General features: G+C 35.7%; 1 protein-coding gene across 1 annotated transcript in view; it reads right to left on the bottom strand.

The window, feature by feature from the left end:
• MFN1 (mitofusin 1) overlaps window positions 1–18,684 on the bottom strand; it is a 34,390-nt gene that overhangs the window by 7,991 nt on the left and 7,715 nt on the right. Inside the window, exons 5-13 of the mRNA XM_008142322.3 lie at window positions 17,859–17,983; window positions 15,540–15,648; window positions 13,993–14,100; window positions 10,859–11,012; window positions 10,679–10,746; window positions 3,028–3,149; window positions 934–1,060; window positions 640–744; window positions 86–188 (exon numbers count right to left, since the gene is read on the bottom strand). Of these exons, the coding sequence (XP_008140544.2) occupies window positions 86–188; window positions 640–744; window positions 934–1,060; window positions 3,028–3,149; window positions 10,679–10,746; window positions 10,859–11,012; window positions 13,993–14,100; window positions 15,540–15,648; window positions 17,859–17,983 (1,021 nt within the window). The remainder of the gene's footprint in view (window positions 1–85; window positions 189–639; window positions 745–933; window positions 1,061–3,027; window positions 3,150–10,678; window positions 10,747–10,858; window positions 11,013–13,992; window positions 14,101–15,539; window positions 15,649–17,858; window positions 17,984–18,684) is intronic.

Here is an 18,684-nt window from a genome sequence, read left to right as displayed (position 1 = left end):
AATAATGTTTTACATTTTGTAAAATATCTAAAGGAAAATAAATCCTTTACCAACAAAATAAAGAACTTGTAGACATAAGTATTACCAATAATTTCTTGCTGGGATTGAAGCATTGAAGCGTTGACTTCACTGGTGCACCGATCAGCCAAATTTCTTCCCATCCCATCTTCTATGTGCTTATTTAACTCCTGTTAAAAACAGTTAATGTTCACATTATTTTTTCTTTAAGCACTAAAATGATCTTATTCTAAGACAGGGGTCCTCAAACTTTTTAAACAGGGGGCCAGTTCACTGTCCCTCAGACCATTGGAGGGCCAGACTATAGTTTAAAAAAAAAAAAAGAACAAATTCCTATGCACACTGCACATATCTTATTTTGAAGTAAAAAAACAAAACGGCAAAAACACCCACATGTGGCCCACGGGCCGTAGTTTGAGGACGCCTGTTCTAAGAGGATAACTTTTCTGTATACTTTATATACAAGGTAGTTTACATTTATTACAAGAGTTCACAGGAGATGTTAACAAGTTAATTGAGTATTGACTGCCATAAAGACACCAATATAGACAAACCACTACATAAGAGTATAGAATATAGTGAGGGAACTATATGTATAGCTTTAACTACAATTTAACTTACACTTTTATATACTTTCAATACACTTGGAGTAGGATGAAACTCAGAACAAAATTCATCAACCAAAACAGAAAGTCGACAAATTTCATCTGTCATTGCACATGAAACCTGAAAATATGGGGGGAAAAAATCAGAGTAAAAAAATTAAACAAGATCATCAACCATTCAAAAAACCAAACTGAAAAAAAAAAAAAAACACACACACAAAATATTCCTTTAAGGCAACAGGGATAACATTTTTAGCATTATCAAAAATATTTCCATTCCCAGTTTAGTCATAAAATTACTGTTACCCACCTTGTTTGCCACCTCCTCTGTGACCTCCCTGATTTTCTTCTTAACATCCAGTGTCAACAGGTTCATCTGATTTCGGATAAAGTCCAGTCTATCAATGTGGTCTTCCCTCTCTTCCATCGAATAAACCCTATTATGGTATGAAGAGTAATTAATAATCAGGGAATATTAAAGTCTCAAAGCAATTAAGCAAGGGCACTCAGTTATGTAATGAATCATCTGTTAGCATGATAAAAGAAAAAAAATCTCATATTCCAACATTGAAAAGGATTCAAACTATATTTCACTTATAAAATATTTTATAGATGATTGGATATAAATTACTTTGTTTCTCTGCCTATGTGTCACCTGAGTCCCACCAAAGGATTAGTAAGAATTCTACATCTCCAAACATTTCATATACATGAACAGAACTTAATACTGACTTTATATAACAAATAAGGCCATCTAATGGCATCCTGTAAGCCAAATCCAGCAGCTGCTAGTTTCTGTTAAAGTTTTCTTGGAATATAGTTATGCTCATTCATGTACAGTAGGTCCTCGGGTTACGTCGGAGATCCATTCCTACAGTATGAGGTAACGCGATTTTCGCTATAAGTCGGAACCTACATAAGCACCTACGTCACTCACATGGAGCACATACACAGGAGTAATGAAGCGAAACAGTAAAAAAAATTTAAAAGATAACAATTCCTGACCTTTACTTGTGGTAAATAAATAATAAAAACATAAAGCACATATGTACATACGTCGAAATGACAGAACTTTTTTTTTTTTTTAATAAATGGCAACATAACCATGAAACGACGTACTTCGAGTCTGAAGTAACCCGAGGACTGTCTGTACCTATTACCTAAATGCCTGCTTTTGCTCTACAACTGCAGAATTGAGTAGTTGCAAGAGATGGTATGGCCTAGAAAGCCTAGAATATTTTCTCTCTGGCCTTTATAGAAAATTTGTCAACCTGTAGATGATGTAGAGAAAAAAAGACCCGAGATCCTTTTAAGATCATCTTTAACAAGTTTCTAAGACATTATGATTATACAAACCATCCTCAAATCACATATTTTTTGTGCCATGTTTAGTTCAATGTCCTATATTTTTAAAAAATTAGTAAGGTCAATCCAGCTGATTGACTACTTTGGCAAATACAATAAAGCTACTGAGCTGAAAGGGACATAAATGGCAATACAATCTCATTATACCGAAAAGTGCACAGAGCCTGAGATCAGATACTGGGGTCTCACCCTTTTGTTTTATATTTTGGAAATTCTCTAATTTTTTAGATAATACATTCCTGCAAACGTGTCAAAATTACGCAATAGATTTAGACATGAGAGTTGTTTCTAGCAACATCAAATACATTTAAAATTCCCAATTATATGTCATCTTTAATGCTTTATATCTTTCTTTTGATTGGCTTAAACTCACTAAAGGTTCAATTGAGACTTATCATCATTATATTTGTCACATCTAATAACATCCTGATCATTGTTTCAAGTGTATCAAGGTTGTGACAACTACCTTTTTCTTTTATTTCTGCCATTTTCATGCATTCATTTTCATTTTTATAAAGTAATAAATGGAATAAAATCGTGCAGTACAGTGTGACATAGAGAGTAGTGCTTACCAAACTGACTTTCTGGCTGGCAGATAATATTACCTTGTTTGTTTGCCAGCTGATAAAAAACAACCACTGGCACAAAAAAGTGATTTCAAGGAATCAATGTATGAATATATGAAAGATGGATCATGGGTTGAATATAAAAAGAGGGTCACCTGCTTTGCACTTTTTTAAGAAACTTAGCTTGAAGAAATGCTTCTTCCATTGCTTTACAGATATTTTAAAGCCACTAAACATTTTAAAACCACAAGCCCTACACAATGCTGAGATCCAGGGAATGCAAATGATGTGTACAACAAATAAACAGAATATTTACATTTAATATTCATTTAAAAACATGCAAGTAGACACTAGCTAAACTCACAAGGTTGATTTTAGTAGGAAATTTATAATGTAACAATTTCAAATCCTAGTTTAAGGAATTCATCTTGATACAAAAACACACGTTTATTTTGCAATAAATGCATTCATACCTTTTCTCTGCTGCTGCCACGTTTATTGAATCCATTATGTCTTGCACAGTATCTAATATCTGTTTAGCTCTGATAGTGTGCTGTTCAAACTTTGTTTTCACTGCTGACTGCGAGATACACTCCTGCGAGGGGCCCAAGCCATAACACATTACTGTAATTCCATCCCAACATTTTTAGGAATTGAAACACAAAAACTTGCTGTTTATAACTTTAATCAAAACAGAAATTAGGATAGAAAATAAATACATGATAAACACAACTTAAAATTACAAAGGTTAAAAAAAATTACAAAGATGCAAAAGTAAAAAGTGTTTTCAAACAGCAAGTTCAAATCTTTGTGTTAACTTTACACAGTAATGTGCAATGGTTTTTACTATATAATTTTTCAAAATAAATAAATAACAGGGTCAAAATAAAAATTTTCAGTGTTAAAAAAAGATTTTATTTTATAATTACTAATTTTATTTGTATTGCCTTTAATCTACTTCTAGATTTTTCTCATACTTGCAAAAGATGTCCTAATAAAGTTATTGAGTTATAAATTAGAATTCTACTGCATTAAAAAAATTTAGTTGAATGGTATGATTCACATAAGGTCATTATAAAGGACTTCTGCAGATGAAAACTTGCACAATTTGAAAAATACTCTTTAACAATAATCTAAGTAATATTTTAATCTTCCTATTGTCATTGGTCTACAGTGTGTGCATATAGGTCTCAATGATGCCCTATCTCAGTGGTCGGCAAACTCATTAGTCAACAGGGCGGCAAACCGCGGCTTGCGAGCCACAGTTTGCCGACCACTGCCCTATCTCATTTGTTTTACCTTCAAGCTAAATACAACTCACAACCTGTTAATAGTTGTACAAATCAGAGTTTCATTACTAGTGTTTATTTAAATAGGAGAAAATATATCAGAATGTATAACATATAGTAATGGATGTTAATTTTGTGAAGTTTTAGTTTCAATTTTAATATATGTGCATACTACTTATTATTTAAAATATTTATAGTGATTCATCATCGAATGCTTGCAAAATCATTAAATTAAAATCAGCCTTTCAGATTTATTTCACAGAACATAACACTTGAAAACAACTTCAAGTATTTACAGAAGAATACTATCTGGACTTTGAACAATCAAGAGATGTCCATCTGCCCTGACCGGATGGCTCGGTTGGAGCATTGTCCGATACACCAAAAGATGGTGGGTTCGATTCCAGGACAGGGCACATAATTAGGTTGTGAGTTTGATCCCCAGTCAGGGCATGTACAGGAGACAACCAACTGATGTTTCTCTCTCTCTTTCCCTTCCTCTCTAAGATCAATCAATATATCCTTAGGTAAGTATTAAAAAAAAAAAAAAAGACATCATCTGGGTCACAACATTAATAACCACAATAGATGTTTTGGAGGAGGCCATGTTTATTTTCTATGATGAATTTTTAAAAATTAGGCATATACCCCAACTCCAATATTTCTTTGAATTCATCTTTTTGAACCTCTTTGTATATGTATAACTAGTACAAAATTGTGGTCATTACTTCCTAAAGTTATTACTATCCTTCGTTAAAATAAATAGCTTTCAGGATTTAGCCCTGGCTGGTGTGGCTCAGTTGGTTGGGTGTTGTCCCATGCACCAAAAGGTTGCTAGTTTAATTCCTGGTTAGGGCACATGCCCGAGTTGTGGGCTCGATCCCCAGAATGGGGTGTGCAGGAGGCAGCCAATCTCTAAATATCAATTTTAAAAAAAAGCTTTCAGGATTTAAAGGGTAACCACCTAAAACTCTAGAGTTCTATATACAGGCTGGGGCAAAAGTAGGTATATAGTTTTGAGTACACAAAACACAGAGTTTATTCTTGTATTATTATTTGTTAATTATTATATTACTAGCAGCCCGTTTGCACGGGATTCGTGCAATAGACCTTCATTCACCTGGCTGCCTGCACAAGTTTTCTGCCGGCACGAGGGACCCAGGCCTTGGCTGTGGCCACCACCTTCTGCCTTCTTTCAGGGTTGGGGCTTGGCCCCGGGTGGTGTTGGGCTCTGGTATGATCTCAGGAGCCGACCCCCAGTGGTTTTCTGCGATCCGTGCAGGCTCCCCGCTGGTGCCCAAGGCCGGGAAAGCCTCTGCCCGAGGCTTTCCGGCCTTGGGCTCGGCCGCACCCAGCGCCCTTGCAACGGTTTCCTGGTGGGCGTGGCTGGTGGGTGTAGCGAAGGTATGGTCAATTTGCATATTACTCTATTATTAGGTAGGACTAGAGGCCTAGTGCATGAAAATTCATGCACTGGAGGGGGCGCCTCAGCCCAACCTGCCCCCTCTCACAGTCCGGGAGCCCTCAGGGGCGGGAGTAGACCTGGTGATCAGGGGAAGGCAATGCCCGCATCACACCTCTGCTGCTGCTGCCAGCAGCACAAGCCTCGGCCAGCCCTGGTAACCTGAGCCTTAGGCGGCCCTGGGTGGCTGGGCAGCCACCATCGTCAGCTTGCCTGTGCCTTGGGCCAGCCCTAGGCAGCTGGGCAGCTGCCATCCGAGGCTTGCCTGTGCCTCGGGCCAGCCCTGGGCAGATGGAGGGCTGAGGAGACTGGGGGGTCCCTCGAGGCAGGCGCGCAGCATGGCTGGACCTGCCAGCCATGTTGTGTGCCTGCCACCCTGGCAGGGCTGAGGGGACTGAACACTGCCATCTTATGGCTGTGGGCACTGCCATCTTTGAGGGCATGGAAGTCAATTAGCATATTCCCTCCTTATTGGCTGTGGGCGCTGCCATCTTTGTGAGGGTGTGATGGTCAATTAGCATATTCCATCTTTATTAGATAGGATTTTCCATACAAACAACTGTACACCTACTTTTGCCTCACCCTGGATATTAACTTGAAATCAGTATGTTACATATTCATTTAATGTACTATTTATAACCTATGCTTAGCCTTCAGGTCTCTAAAATGTTTCTGCTTATTTCATTAAGGTAGAAAAGACATAAAATCTCTTTTGCCACGTTAGTTGCCCTCTTCAGTATTTGTTTGAGGTATAGAACACAAAACAAAAATCATTTCTTTAGCTGTAAGCCCACAAGGGTAATTAATTTAGCTAACAGTTCATACAGCTTTAACTCAGAGATGTTACTCTCTTCCACTGCATAGCCTCACTTTTGCTGGTGGTTAAGCTCACTTATACATCACTCCATATCACTAATCCAGAGGATATTGGTGGTAGAAAGTTCCAGCATTCCTGTTCAGTACATGCCAAAGCAAAAACCACCAAGAACTATACAATATTAAACATTTAAAGTGTAAACTGCTTATTTTTAACAACCAAAACTCATGTTTTACTTTAAATAACTGTCTCATAAATTGTCAAATTATCCTCCACAAAAACGGTAATAAAAGCATTAAAATATTTTTAAAAGGAAAAATGGTTAAAAGAAACTATGTTCCTCGATGAAGCAGATCTAGATATCAGCAATGAAGATTTCAATTTGTAGTTAACAGCACAGTATTAGAGCTAGACTAGACAGGAAAGAAAAGATCTCCAAAAGTTATTAGGCAATATAAAAATTACTTCTTGATTAAAAAATATACAATGATGAATAAATATAAAGGAAAACACAGGAAACCTTCTTGTAATAAAAAGTATCGCACAATGGTATTCCCACTGATCAGAAAAATATCAAGAGTCAACCTGCAAAAGAAATACTCCATTTTACTGAATTATTTTGCAGAACTCGTAATAGACTAATATGATTTTGAATTTCATGAGAAATATATTTATCAGGAACTCTAATTTTTCAAAGTTTAAATTACTACATCAAACCAACTTAAATTCCATCTTGACAAGGTATCATTAAACTGTTTTACAACTTATTAAAGATTTAGAACCAAAACAATAAGCATATCTCAAGATAGTTTTCTGATTTTTGAAAAACATATAAAGAAGCCTGCTGGTAAGTAATCATACACAGCTACACAAGTAAATATTAATATTTATGTGTAATTAAAACATAAAACAAACTTGTCAAGACCTCCTTGATAACAGACCCCAAACACTCAATAATATATAGTCCTATTTACCACTCTCAACTTATTATCTTGAAATATTTTTAAATGACAAGAAAGTGTAAGAATGAACATCAATATAATATACCTTTTAAGTAAATGTACAAACTATTAACATTCGACTTCATTTTTTTAGGCTTCCTTCTCTGCCTCTTCATACAGATATATAGTTATGCCTCTATATAGAGATATACATATACTTACGTGTGTGTGTGTCTTCCTGCTATAAACACACAGACACACATATTCCTGAATAATTTGACAGTTCACTGCAGCCACCGCCTTACTACTAAATATATGAACATGTGTCTCCTACAGATCCATGAAAACAATTATTGTACTCAGAACATTTATCACTGGGACAATACTACTAACCTAACACAGAGTCCATTTTCAAATTTTACCAGTTATCCCAGGAATGTTCTTTACAATAAATTCACTGACATTTTACAGAACAGTTATTTTATATATTTTTTTCCACCATACAACCAAAATTATTAAAAAGTTAATGGTCGCCGAAACAGGTTTGGCTCAGTGGATAGAGCGTCGGCCTGCGGACTCAAGGGTCCCGGGTTCGATTCCGGTCAAGGCATGTACCTTGGTTGCGGGCACATCCCCAGTAGGGGGTGTGCAAGAGGCAGCTGATCGATGTTTCTCTCTCATCGATCGATGTTTCTGGCTCTCTATCCCTCTCTCTTCCTCTCTGTAAAAAATCAATAAAATATATTTAAAAAAAAAAAAAAGTTAATGGCCAAATAACTGAGCAAAGATATTTAGATTTCTCAAAGGCTTAGAATATACAACTGTCCAAATACAGGTTGAAAACAGCAAGAAAGCCCTAGCCGGTTTGGTTCAGTGGATAAAGTGTTGGCCTGGGGACTGAAGGGTCCTAGGTTAGATTCCGGTCAAGGGCACATGCCTAGGTTGTGGGCTCGATCCCCAGTAGGGAGCATGCAGGAGGCATCCATCAATGATTCTCTCTCATCATTGATGTTTCTATCTCTCTCTCCCTCTCCTTTCCTCTCTGAAATCAATAATATATATATTTTAAAAGAAAACATATTATATTAGAATTAATGTTTATTTTCTTGATTTAATTTCCAAGCTTTAACTTGGTATTCTATGTTTGTTCATTAATATTCAGCTCCTTTGAACCAAATTAATCTCAAAGCAGTCCATGACAAAGATCGGACTTTGATAAAAATGATGAATTTGGCAGTTTTCCTTCTCACAGAAATCATAAAACTACAAAAGGAAGGGAAATTTTAAAAATGAAGACAAAATGTATATAGAGGCCATAGTCTGTGATCATAATGCAAAGAAACCAATAAATTAATAAACAAAAGTTGGATAAAAAGAATAAAAAATCTGAATTTTAACTCCTGTATTAAATAGGATATTCCAAAAACTATTAATTACAAATAAATAATGAAGAATAAACTGGATACTGAAACCCGTGGAATATGTCCAAAGTTACACTCACAGAGAAATTCATAGCCCTGAATTCTTTCTTAAAGAACAAAAAGCAGAGCGCACTTTCCCCAACTGGAGCTGAAACACCAAAGACATCTCTGGGAGCAGAACAGCGGAGGAGACCAGCACAGGGTGGTTCAGACTATTGTGGAGCTGCCTAGCAGAAGAGGGTTCTGGCCTCAGGGACCCGCCCTAGGCAGCCTCACAGCGGCTCTGTAGCACTACTGAGCTGTTCCACAGCAGTGCTGTTTTCACAACCATGCTGCATTACCATTGAGCTGTTGGCACTAAATAAGGTTTCCTTCTTCAAAAGAAGAACAAAAAGCAAAAACAATGCCATTTAAAATGCTTTGGACACCCAAACAAAATTTTTGGCCCATCTTGTTATTTCTGTAGATAAATTCAAACAATTTCTCCCTGATTCTCATCTTAGATCTATAATAGTTTCAACTAAACAAAAGTTTCAAATTCTAAATCCTGACATTTTCCACAAGTTTATTTAAAAGCTCTTGTTCATAAGCAGTTTTTTCTGTATACAATTTTTAGATTTCCAAACAAAAAAAAAGTAAAGTGCCAATTTCCTCCTACAAATATTAAAAAGAATAGTTCCCAAGTCTGCCTGATTATTGCAATCAGCTGGAAAGCTTTGAATACATACAGATTCCTAGGTCCATCCTAGCTCCACTGGATCAGTCCCTGGAATAGGTCAGGAATCTGCAGATCTCTAAAGCACCTCATGTTATTCTCAAGATCAGCCATGTTTGGGAACCAATGCTCTCTAGTACATCTGTTATTCTTCTCATCTCCACCTCTTCAAGGAGCTATTTTGGGAGAGCAAAACTGTACCAGAAACCAGTATAAAAGAGGTATAAATGTAAATTATTTGGTAGGAGAAATCAATGACAAACAGGGAAGGGAAAGGGATGAAAGAAGGAAAAAGTTAATAAATAAGGAAAGACAAGGGAAACAGAACAATAGATCCTCTCCCCAATATTTTCCCTATTGGATAAAAGAGTGAGAAGAGCATTAAATCTTTTATGAAAGCAAAGGGAAAGAAAATAGACAGCAATGGTCTTTCAATAACTGAGACTTCATGTATCCTATAGCCTAGTTTGAGAGAATATGTGCTGATATCCCAGGGGTCTCTGAACAATTAGAGATCTTACCAAGAAAGCTGGTATTGGGTGTTCTTTCTTTAACACTTTTTCTTCATCTACCCAATCATCTTTCTCCCTCTCACCAAATTAAAAACAGGGGAGAGTGAGCAAATATTTAATTCTGCCTAGTACATTCAACATTCATGTCCTTACCATTAAGGCAGTTACAGCTTATAAGGAAGAATAATTACAGCAGATCATTCATGGGTGAGAATATGCAATTTAGGCAAAGCTAGATTAAATAGGGCTAAATAAGAGTATAGATGTCTTTTAACATCTATAGGACTATTCAGCCAAATGCAGGATAAGTTTTAATGTCTCTGAATAAAACATCTACACCAAGACATAAAGAAGTATTCTCCCTCCTCAATGTTGCATACACATCAGCCAGCTATCTTAGAGCTTCAGTGATTCCTAACAGATTTCTAAAGTACAGATCTTAATTATTTTTGTATTCATTCATGTGTTCAGGGCATTTGGCATAAAATGTGGAGAATTAACAGGTGATAAGACAGTTTAGAAATATAACACACTTTCATCACATGGCATCAACTATGTTCTATCTCTCTATAAATACAGAGGTACAGAAGAAATAAAGATGATCTTCACCTTGCTCTATTATCCATTCCAACAGCAACTGCATTTGTTTAGTCTTAACCCAAATTAGAAACTAAGTTCAATATAAAGAACTTCCCTCAATTCACAACAAAAGAAATATTAGAAAGCAGCTTCTCATTTAAATGTAAATACATAAGAATGTAAAAGAAATTAGAATCTTTAATTCTCAATTCTTACGAATCATCCATTTTGCAGGGACTTGCATTCTTCAAACTTTCCTTGTTTCACTTGCTGTGTAACTCTACTAAATAACAGTAAAATTATCAACAAAGATAAATAGTGAAAATATAATCACTCTCCATTCAATGATAGGGTTTTATATTAGCCAATACATTCACAAAATTCCTACCTCAAAGATTCGTTCAAAATTCTGAAACTCCTGTAATCTTGCCTGAAATCCTTCAGCAAGTGCCCCACCTATAACAGTTAGGTGAAGATTTTAAAACCATATAGTAAGGTAGGATTTCTGGCATGCCATTTTTATAACGGATACTTGTATTTCAAAAGTAAGTCTATAATGAGTACATACCACCTTCTGGCATCCCCTGTGCTTTGTGCATTCTAGCACTAAGAACTTCCTTTGCAGAAACAAAGAAAATACGATTCCTTGCTTCTGAAGGATCCACAACTTTGAGTTCTTCCACCAAAAAATGTAGGCATCTTTCTGTGTGCTGTCTGCGTACCTAGAGCAAAACAAGGTATTAAAAGAATTCTAATAACTAAACAAATATAATTGCAATGGATAGCTATAGACTTAAACTCCATTTATAGTGATATCATAGTTATAGTTCCCATATACTTAACAAATCCTAATTATACTTGTAATAATTAAAGTTTGATACTTGCTGACAGGAAATTTCTGTCTCTTAAAGTAATGATTCTTCCATAGAACGTTTAATTTAAAATTCTGATGGACCATCCAATACTACATAGTCATTATAAAATATACTATAGACCAGTGGTCGGCAAACCATGGCTCGCGAGCCACATGCGGCTCTTTGGCCCCTTGAGTGTGGCTCTTCCACAAAATACCACGTGCAGGCGCGCACGTACAGTGTGATTGAAACTTCGTGGCCCATGCGCAGAGGTCAGTTTTCGGCCTGGGCGAGTCTATTTTGAAGAAGTGGTTCTAACGCTGAGCCACACTCAAGGGGCCAAAGAGCCGCATGTGGCTCGCGAGCCATGGTTTGCCGACCACTGCTGTAGACCAATATTAGTACTTAATGGAATAGGAAGACATTCCTAATTCTGTATTAAAGATATATATGATTATACAACAACAAAATGAAGTGTATACATATATATATTTATGTAAATTAATGTGACATGCAGGCCAACACCTACAAAAATGAGTGGCATTTTTACTTCTTCCTTATGCTTTTATTTTCCACAATGATGCTAGTAATATCTTTGAAACCAGGAAATAAGAGGTACAATAAATTTGCTACAATGAATCTATTTTTATTTTGAAGTCAGAACATATACAATATATTCCTCTTCTTAAAAACACTGGTAATCAAAATTGGGGAGAATGTATTAGCTAGGAATTAGAGTGCAATGTTAGGTTTAAGATTAGCAACTGGGTATTAAAGTTAGGACTAAGGGTTAGAATTAGGGCTTGGTACTAGCCTTTAGCATTATGGCTATGATTTTAAAAAATCTCTATTTTAATACTTAATAAGACTAAACTCATAGAAACCCACACTTGAAACCTATATGTTCATGTTGACCAATGTCAACCCAATAAATTTAAGTAAAAAAATAAATAAATAAACCACTCAATAAAAAAAAAAAAAAAAGGCAAAAAATTTAAGCTATATAAGAATAGAGAAAAACCACCTTTGGATGATACTTCCTAATTCTCTGATGATTAAATGAGACCCCAATTTGAAAGTGTGATATTATAAAACAAGAGTTAATGCCCTGGCCAGTTTGGCTCAGTGGTTGAGCATCAGCCCATGGGATGAAGGGTTGAAGATTCGATTTCGGTCAAGGGCACATACCTTGGTTGTGGGCTTGATCACCATGTGCAGGAGGCAACCAATTGATGTGTCTCTCTCACATCAATGTTTCTCTGTCTCTACCCCGCCCTTCCACTCTCTCGGATAACCAATGGAAAAAATATCCTCGGGTAAAGATTAACAACAACAAAAAATTTAATACCAGGATATAAAACTTCATATTAAGCAAAATTCTAATTTGGTGTGTGGGAAGAACAATGAAAGCAAATAATCTAACATGTGAACTGTAATGGAATAGTGTAAATTTTAATTTTTTATGCATTTTATATATCTTTTATGATAAACATATACCACTATTAATTAAAATCAGAAATGGTGTCAAGCAAATTAAATAAAGACTATTTACAGACCAAATGCCAGATAGTCTATTCTTTTTATTTATTTTTATTTTTTTAATCCTCACCAAGTACATGTTTATTGATTTTGAGAGAGAGAAGAAGGGAGGAAGGGGGGAAGGGAGGGTAGAAGGGAGGGAGGAGGGAGTAGAAAAGAGACAAATATCAATTTGTTGTTTTACTTATTTATGCATTCATTGTTTGATTCTTGTATATGCCCTGACTGGGAATCAAACCCACAATCTAGGTATGTGCCCTGACAGGGAACTGAACCTACAACCTTTCAGTGTACAAGACAACACTCAACCAACTGAGCCATACTGGTCACTTCTTTTTAAAAAGAAGTTTCTAAAATCACCAACATGACTAAAATACCAAGTGTTGATGGGAATATAAATCACCTGAAACCCTCAGTTACCTGGTGGGAGCATAAACTGGTATAAGCACTTTAGAAAACTCTTGGGCTATGTTTGCCAGTAGCACATTTACCCAGTTATGACAAAAATGTCTTCAGACATAGCCAAATATTCCCGGGGGTCAAAACTGCCCAACCCCTCACATTGATAACCACTGATATACACCCAAAAGAAATATAAACCTATGTGTTACAAAAAGACATATATATAAAAGAATATGCACAGTACCATTATCCACAGTAACTAAATACAGGTAATTTACCCATATGCCTATCACTAACAGAATGAATAAATCAAGTGTAGTTAATCACAGGATGAAATATTATACAGCAGTGAGAATGCTCCTTAACTATGCACAACATTATGACTGTATATCACACACAATGTTGAACAAAAGAAACCTAACACATAAAAGTAGATATGATATGACTATTACATAAATTTGAACACCTGGAAAAATTAGTCTAGGGTGTTAAAAGTCCGAGGTAATTATCCTTTGGAGGAAGAACAGAAGGTGAAAGGGAGGGAATACTGGAATGCTGGGAATGTTCTGTTTCTTGATCTGGATCCTGGCAAAGCTGTGCTAAATTTGTAAAATTTAACTGAGCTGGAATATGATTTGTTCACTTTTCTATTATGTTATAACTCAATAAATATTTAAAAGAAAAAAAGTTTCAAGATCTAAAATGATTACATAGTACTTTTATAACACAATTTTCCTTCCAAGTAGCTTAATAACATCTGTTTCAAACACTGACTTCAGATTTCCTATAATTATATTCTTTTAAGTGAGACAATAGCTGCTTATGATGTGCTCTACTATAGGTATACAGTTCCCTCCCATAACAATGTACATAAGTATATTTCAAGTATTAAGGGGAAAAAACTTACATCTTCCATATATTCTGGCTCTGATGCAGAGGCGTCCCAACGATTATTCAGAATGAAAATGTTAGGCTTGGAAAGTCGCTCATTTACCTTGTGAAAAAACTGTTTTTCCTAAAAAACATCAAATGGCCAACAGTATGTTCACTTTTAAAAACTATTTTTATTTATAATTTAGACTTTCTTTTAATCTAAAATTTGGAACCATTTAGACAACAGTGATTAACAGCCATTGATAAAGAACTCCAAAGCACTATAAGCATTAAACTTTTCAAAGATGAGGAAACTAAAACATAAGAAAGGGAAAAGTGAAGATTTTCCTGATCCTGCCATTAATCTTTTGAAATTCAATTAAACAAACACATAAAAGGTATTGCTTGATATGACAGTCCAAATTTTCAAAGAGCTAGAGCAATTCTTTTTTAAGATTAAGACCCGTTTACAACACATCATAATAAGCAACAGAGAAAGGTATGTACCAAAAATATTATAAATAAATGCTGGTACTATTCAAAGGAAGGAGACACCCTGTCTAGTTGAAATTATGAAAAGCTCTATAAAGAAGGAAGAGGTGATAAAGATGGGCTTGAAAGTACTGGTAACGGGGCTTTTTGAAATGAAGTTGGAATTGGGGAAGAATATGGGCAAAGAACAGTATAAACAAAGGCATCAAAGTCAGGATGCATATCAAAGTTTGTTTATCCAACACCCCAATAATGGAATTGTTCTAACAGATTTTAAAGATTTATCTATTTTTTATACCATCAGGTTATAAACGACTGTCAGTGTTGTCACAACAGCCTGGTCTATGTGACACAGATTAGGCTACTGGCCACTCAAACACTAATAACACTGTGATAAAGATCTTGCTGGCTATACCTAGGTTATAATAGTGTTTGGGCATTTATATGCTTTTGGTGAATAATAACTTTTAAAAATCGTAGTATACTTTTAGATACAGTATTAGGTTATCTAAAAATCTGGCAAGTTTATTTGGGATTAATTTGGCTCTAGAAATTTGGAATAAATAATCTTCTAAGTTTGACAGTAGTTTAGTATATCTACACAAGTTAAGCTAGGAAAGGGTTGACAAACCTCAAAATAGAAAATCCTTGCCCACCAGACAGGTTTGTGTGTGGTGGTATTATACTTGATTCAAGAGACTTAAGTCAGTATCCGTGTGTGTGTGTGTGTGTGTGTGTGTGTGTGTGTGTGTGTGTGTGGTGGTGGTGGTGGTGGTGGTGGTATTATACTTGATTCAAGAGACTTAAGTCAGTATCTAACAATGCTGGTGCCCATTCCTTCTGAAACTGGCAAATAACCACAGTGAAGGTCAACAACGCACAAAGATTCAGTAGAAGCTAGTGCCATCAAACCCTGGGAACACTCAAGACCAGAATAAGCCCTTTCAGTCCCCTGGAGACACAAACCCCTTCGTTCACCCTTGATTTCAAAGTTACTTCTAATCCAAGATTTGGATTTCCCTCACTTTTCAGAATTAAAACAGACACTATTTCATTTCCTTCCACTAATTGTATATGATTAAATCCTACCGTGTTCATTAATGTTGATTCAGAGTTGGCAACCAAAACGAAGACATCAGCATCCAAGCAAAACTTATCAATCCAGCTATCCAGCTCTGTAGTGACATCTGTACCTGGACTAAAGGAAATAAAATAAAAAATTATATAACATTTCTTAAAGACAATTTTTTAAAACTTTTATAAATAGTTTAAAGTCTAAAGGACAGAATTTCTATCAGTCATCAGTATAAAACCCAGGAGATTTACATTACTTTCTCACCTACAAGAAAGTACTTGTGGCAAGATGAGAGCCTGTGCTTTAAATAATTCTCCATATTTATTCTGTTGACAAGGAACTTCCAGAGCCTATCCAATTGAGAACAAATGCTTAAAAAAAAAAAAAAAAGAAAGAAAGGGAAAAAAAAGCCACCCAGCCAGGGCAATAGTTTAATCTCTTCAATGTTTAGCTTTGGAAGGCTAAAAAATAAGTACTAAAAACAAACAAGGCTAATCCTATATAATAAAAGGCTAATATGCAAATTGTCCCCATGGGCGGGAGTTCGACCACTGGGAGTTAGACATGCACTGACCACCAGGGGGCAGCACGGAACATGGCAGGCATTGGCGATGTGATGCTGCATGGCGGGCATCAGCAATGTGATGCTGCAGTGGGCAGCAGTGCAGGCGCTGCCAGCCCCAATGGGCCCCAAGAAGAGTGGGACCACAGTGGGATGGTGGAGCAGGTGAGCAGGTGGCACTAGGCCAAGGCGGGTAGGAAAGGAGGCCTCGGCTGGCGGTCAGCAGCTGGCAGCCACTAGGGACCCTACCTATGCACGAATTTCGTGCACTGGACCTCTAGTGTATAATAAAAAATGAAGGTGCTGCCCTAGCCAGTTTGGCTCAGTGGATAGAGCATCAACCTGCGGACCAAAGGGTCCAGGGTTCGATTCCAGTCAAGGGCACATGCCCAAGTTGAGGACTCAATCCCCAGAAAGGAGCATGCAGGAGGCAGCTGATCAATGATTCTCTCTCATCATTGATGTTTCACTCTCTCTCTCCTCTCCCTCCCTCTCTGAAGTCAATAAAAATACGTTCAAAAAAACAAAATGAAGGTGCTTGCCTGGCCAGTATAGCTCAGTGGTTGAACATCGACTTATGAACTAGGAGGTCATAGTTAGATTCCAGGTCAGGGCACATGCCCAGTTTGTAGGCTTGATCTCTGGCAGGGGGCATACAGGAGGCAGACAATCAATGATTCTCTCTCATCATTAATGTTTCTATTTTTTCCTCTCACTTCCTCTCTGAAATCAATAAAAATATTTAAAAAAGAAAAGAAGAAATTAAAAAATAAGGTTATAGCAGCTACATTCAGTACAGCTCAGAAAAGACTAGGTGCTTATAAGCATAAATAATGAAAAATAAAACACCCTCGACTAGATGTAAATATAGTGTACAATCTATACTGTAAAATTTATAGTGCAGCTATCTATCAAGTTGGCTTGATGTGTCCTGAAACAAGTTGGTGAGTTGACAGATAAGTGTCATGGATACATTCTGACCATGAAATAAAAGCAAAATTAATTAGCTAATATTACTCTATTTAAACCAAATATTTTTATTTCACAAGCATCTTCTCTCTCATCTGAGCTATTTCTATTAATTGAAAAACTTTTCCAATTAAAAGGAATGCCTGTCCTCAAAAAACAAAATGGGTTCCACAGAACACTGAAATTTTAACTGAAGAAAACAAAAGAACACATAAAAAATAATTTAAGTACCTTTTTTGGTAAATGACATTGCTTAACAGACATGAATTATCATTTATTAAGCACTAGTGTAGTAAGGTGATTTAAAAACATATATAAATGCAAATTAATGAGAAGAGTTGAAAAAAAATTCCAAAAGTACTTGATTAATTCTTGACCAATGAAAAGCTACATGAATTGTCCAGCAAAGTTATTTTGGGAAACTTGGTCTCAAGAATAAATTCATTACTAGTTTTAAAAATTAAACATTTATAATTCTCTGCCTAGGTACCTAGAATTAGACAATCTCTAAGGTCCAGCCATTTACACAAACTATGAAGTCCATCTAGAGAAACAAAGAAATAAGACAAAAGTAACTATCCTTGAAATTTCTTAAAATAGAAATAGACTGATAAATTGGCACTTTTATGATATGATTAAGATACAAAAACAAACACCTTATTTGTTCTTTAACAGTCTAGAAAATAAGAACAAAGCAGCAATTGAATATTTTAAATTTTTATGTACTACATGCTAAAGTAAGCAGCATTATTTTATAAATACACCTTTACAAAAAGAAAATGCAATTCACATGTAATTTTACCTGTCTACTAAAACCAGGTCATCTCTCAAGAGGGCACATTTTGCCTTTGGCCAAAACACATGCACGAGAGAGCCAGCTTTTAAGTCTTTGTCCATATGCAGGGCATGGGCCAGCTGATTAACTGTCTAAAGTGGGAGGAAAAGAAAAAACAAAACATTTACTTGTAATAAATTGTAATAAAAAGTAAAAGTATAATTTGGCATAACATTTACTTTTGTAAATATGCATAAAAATCAGAACTTAAAATAATTTGAAATAAAACCATTTGAGAATCTTGAAAAACCCAAGTTTTAGAATTACCAAATAGAAAAAAAAAAAGTGATACCCTTAAAACGGTTTATTCATACCATTCTGCAAAAATAATCAGGGCTGTAAACATTCTAAATGCCCCTCAAAATGGAACTGGGTAGTGGAATCCTATTCAGTCCCAGAATTTGATGTTACATGTAGGAAAAGAAATGTATATCAAGGGGGAAAAAGAAAATCAGGAAATAGCACATGATATAAAGCCATTCTGCTTTAAAAATACAGAGAAACACAAATTTAACTCTATACCAAAAGGTTTTCATTGGTTTTGGGAAGTGAGTTTTGTTTGGAGTTTTTCTTTTTGTTTATTTATTTACTTTCTGACTCTTCTAAAATGAATGTATTTCTATGTATTGCATAGAAATAACAAGGAATAGAAGAAATGTCATTAAGGAAGGGCATCAGCACATATACTTCTATGGTTCATTTGTGATCTATATCAAATTGTAAAGAGGAACATCTATTTTCAAATGGGCACAATAGTCCTGATCAGGGATGAAGTGAATTTCCATCGTAACAC

Source organism: Eptesicus fuscus, chromosome 3 (assembly GCF_027574615.1).
Source record: "Eptesicus fuscus isolate TK198812 chromosome 3, DD_ASM_mEF_20220401, whole genome shotgun sequence".
NCBI classification, from domain to species: Eukaryota; Metazoa; Chordata; class Mammalia; order Chiroptera; family Vespertilionidae; genus Eptesicus; species Eptesicus fuscus.
Note: the sequence above shows the minus strand (reverse complement) of the source record. Positions and strands in the feature narration are given on the sequence as shown.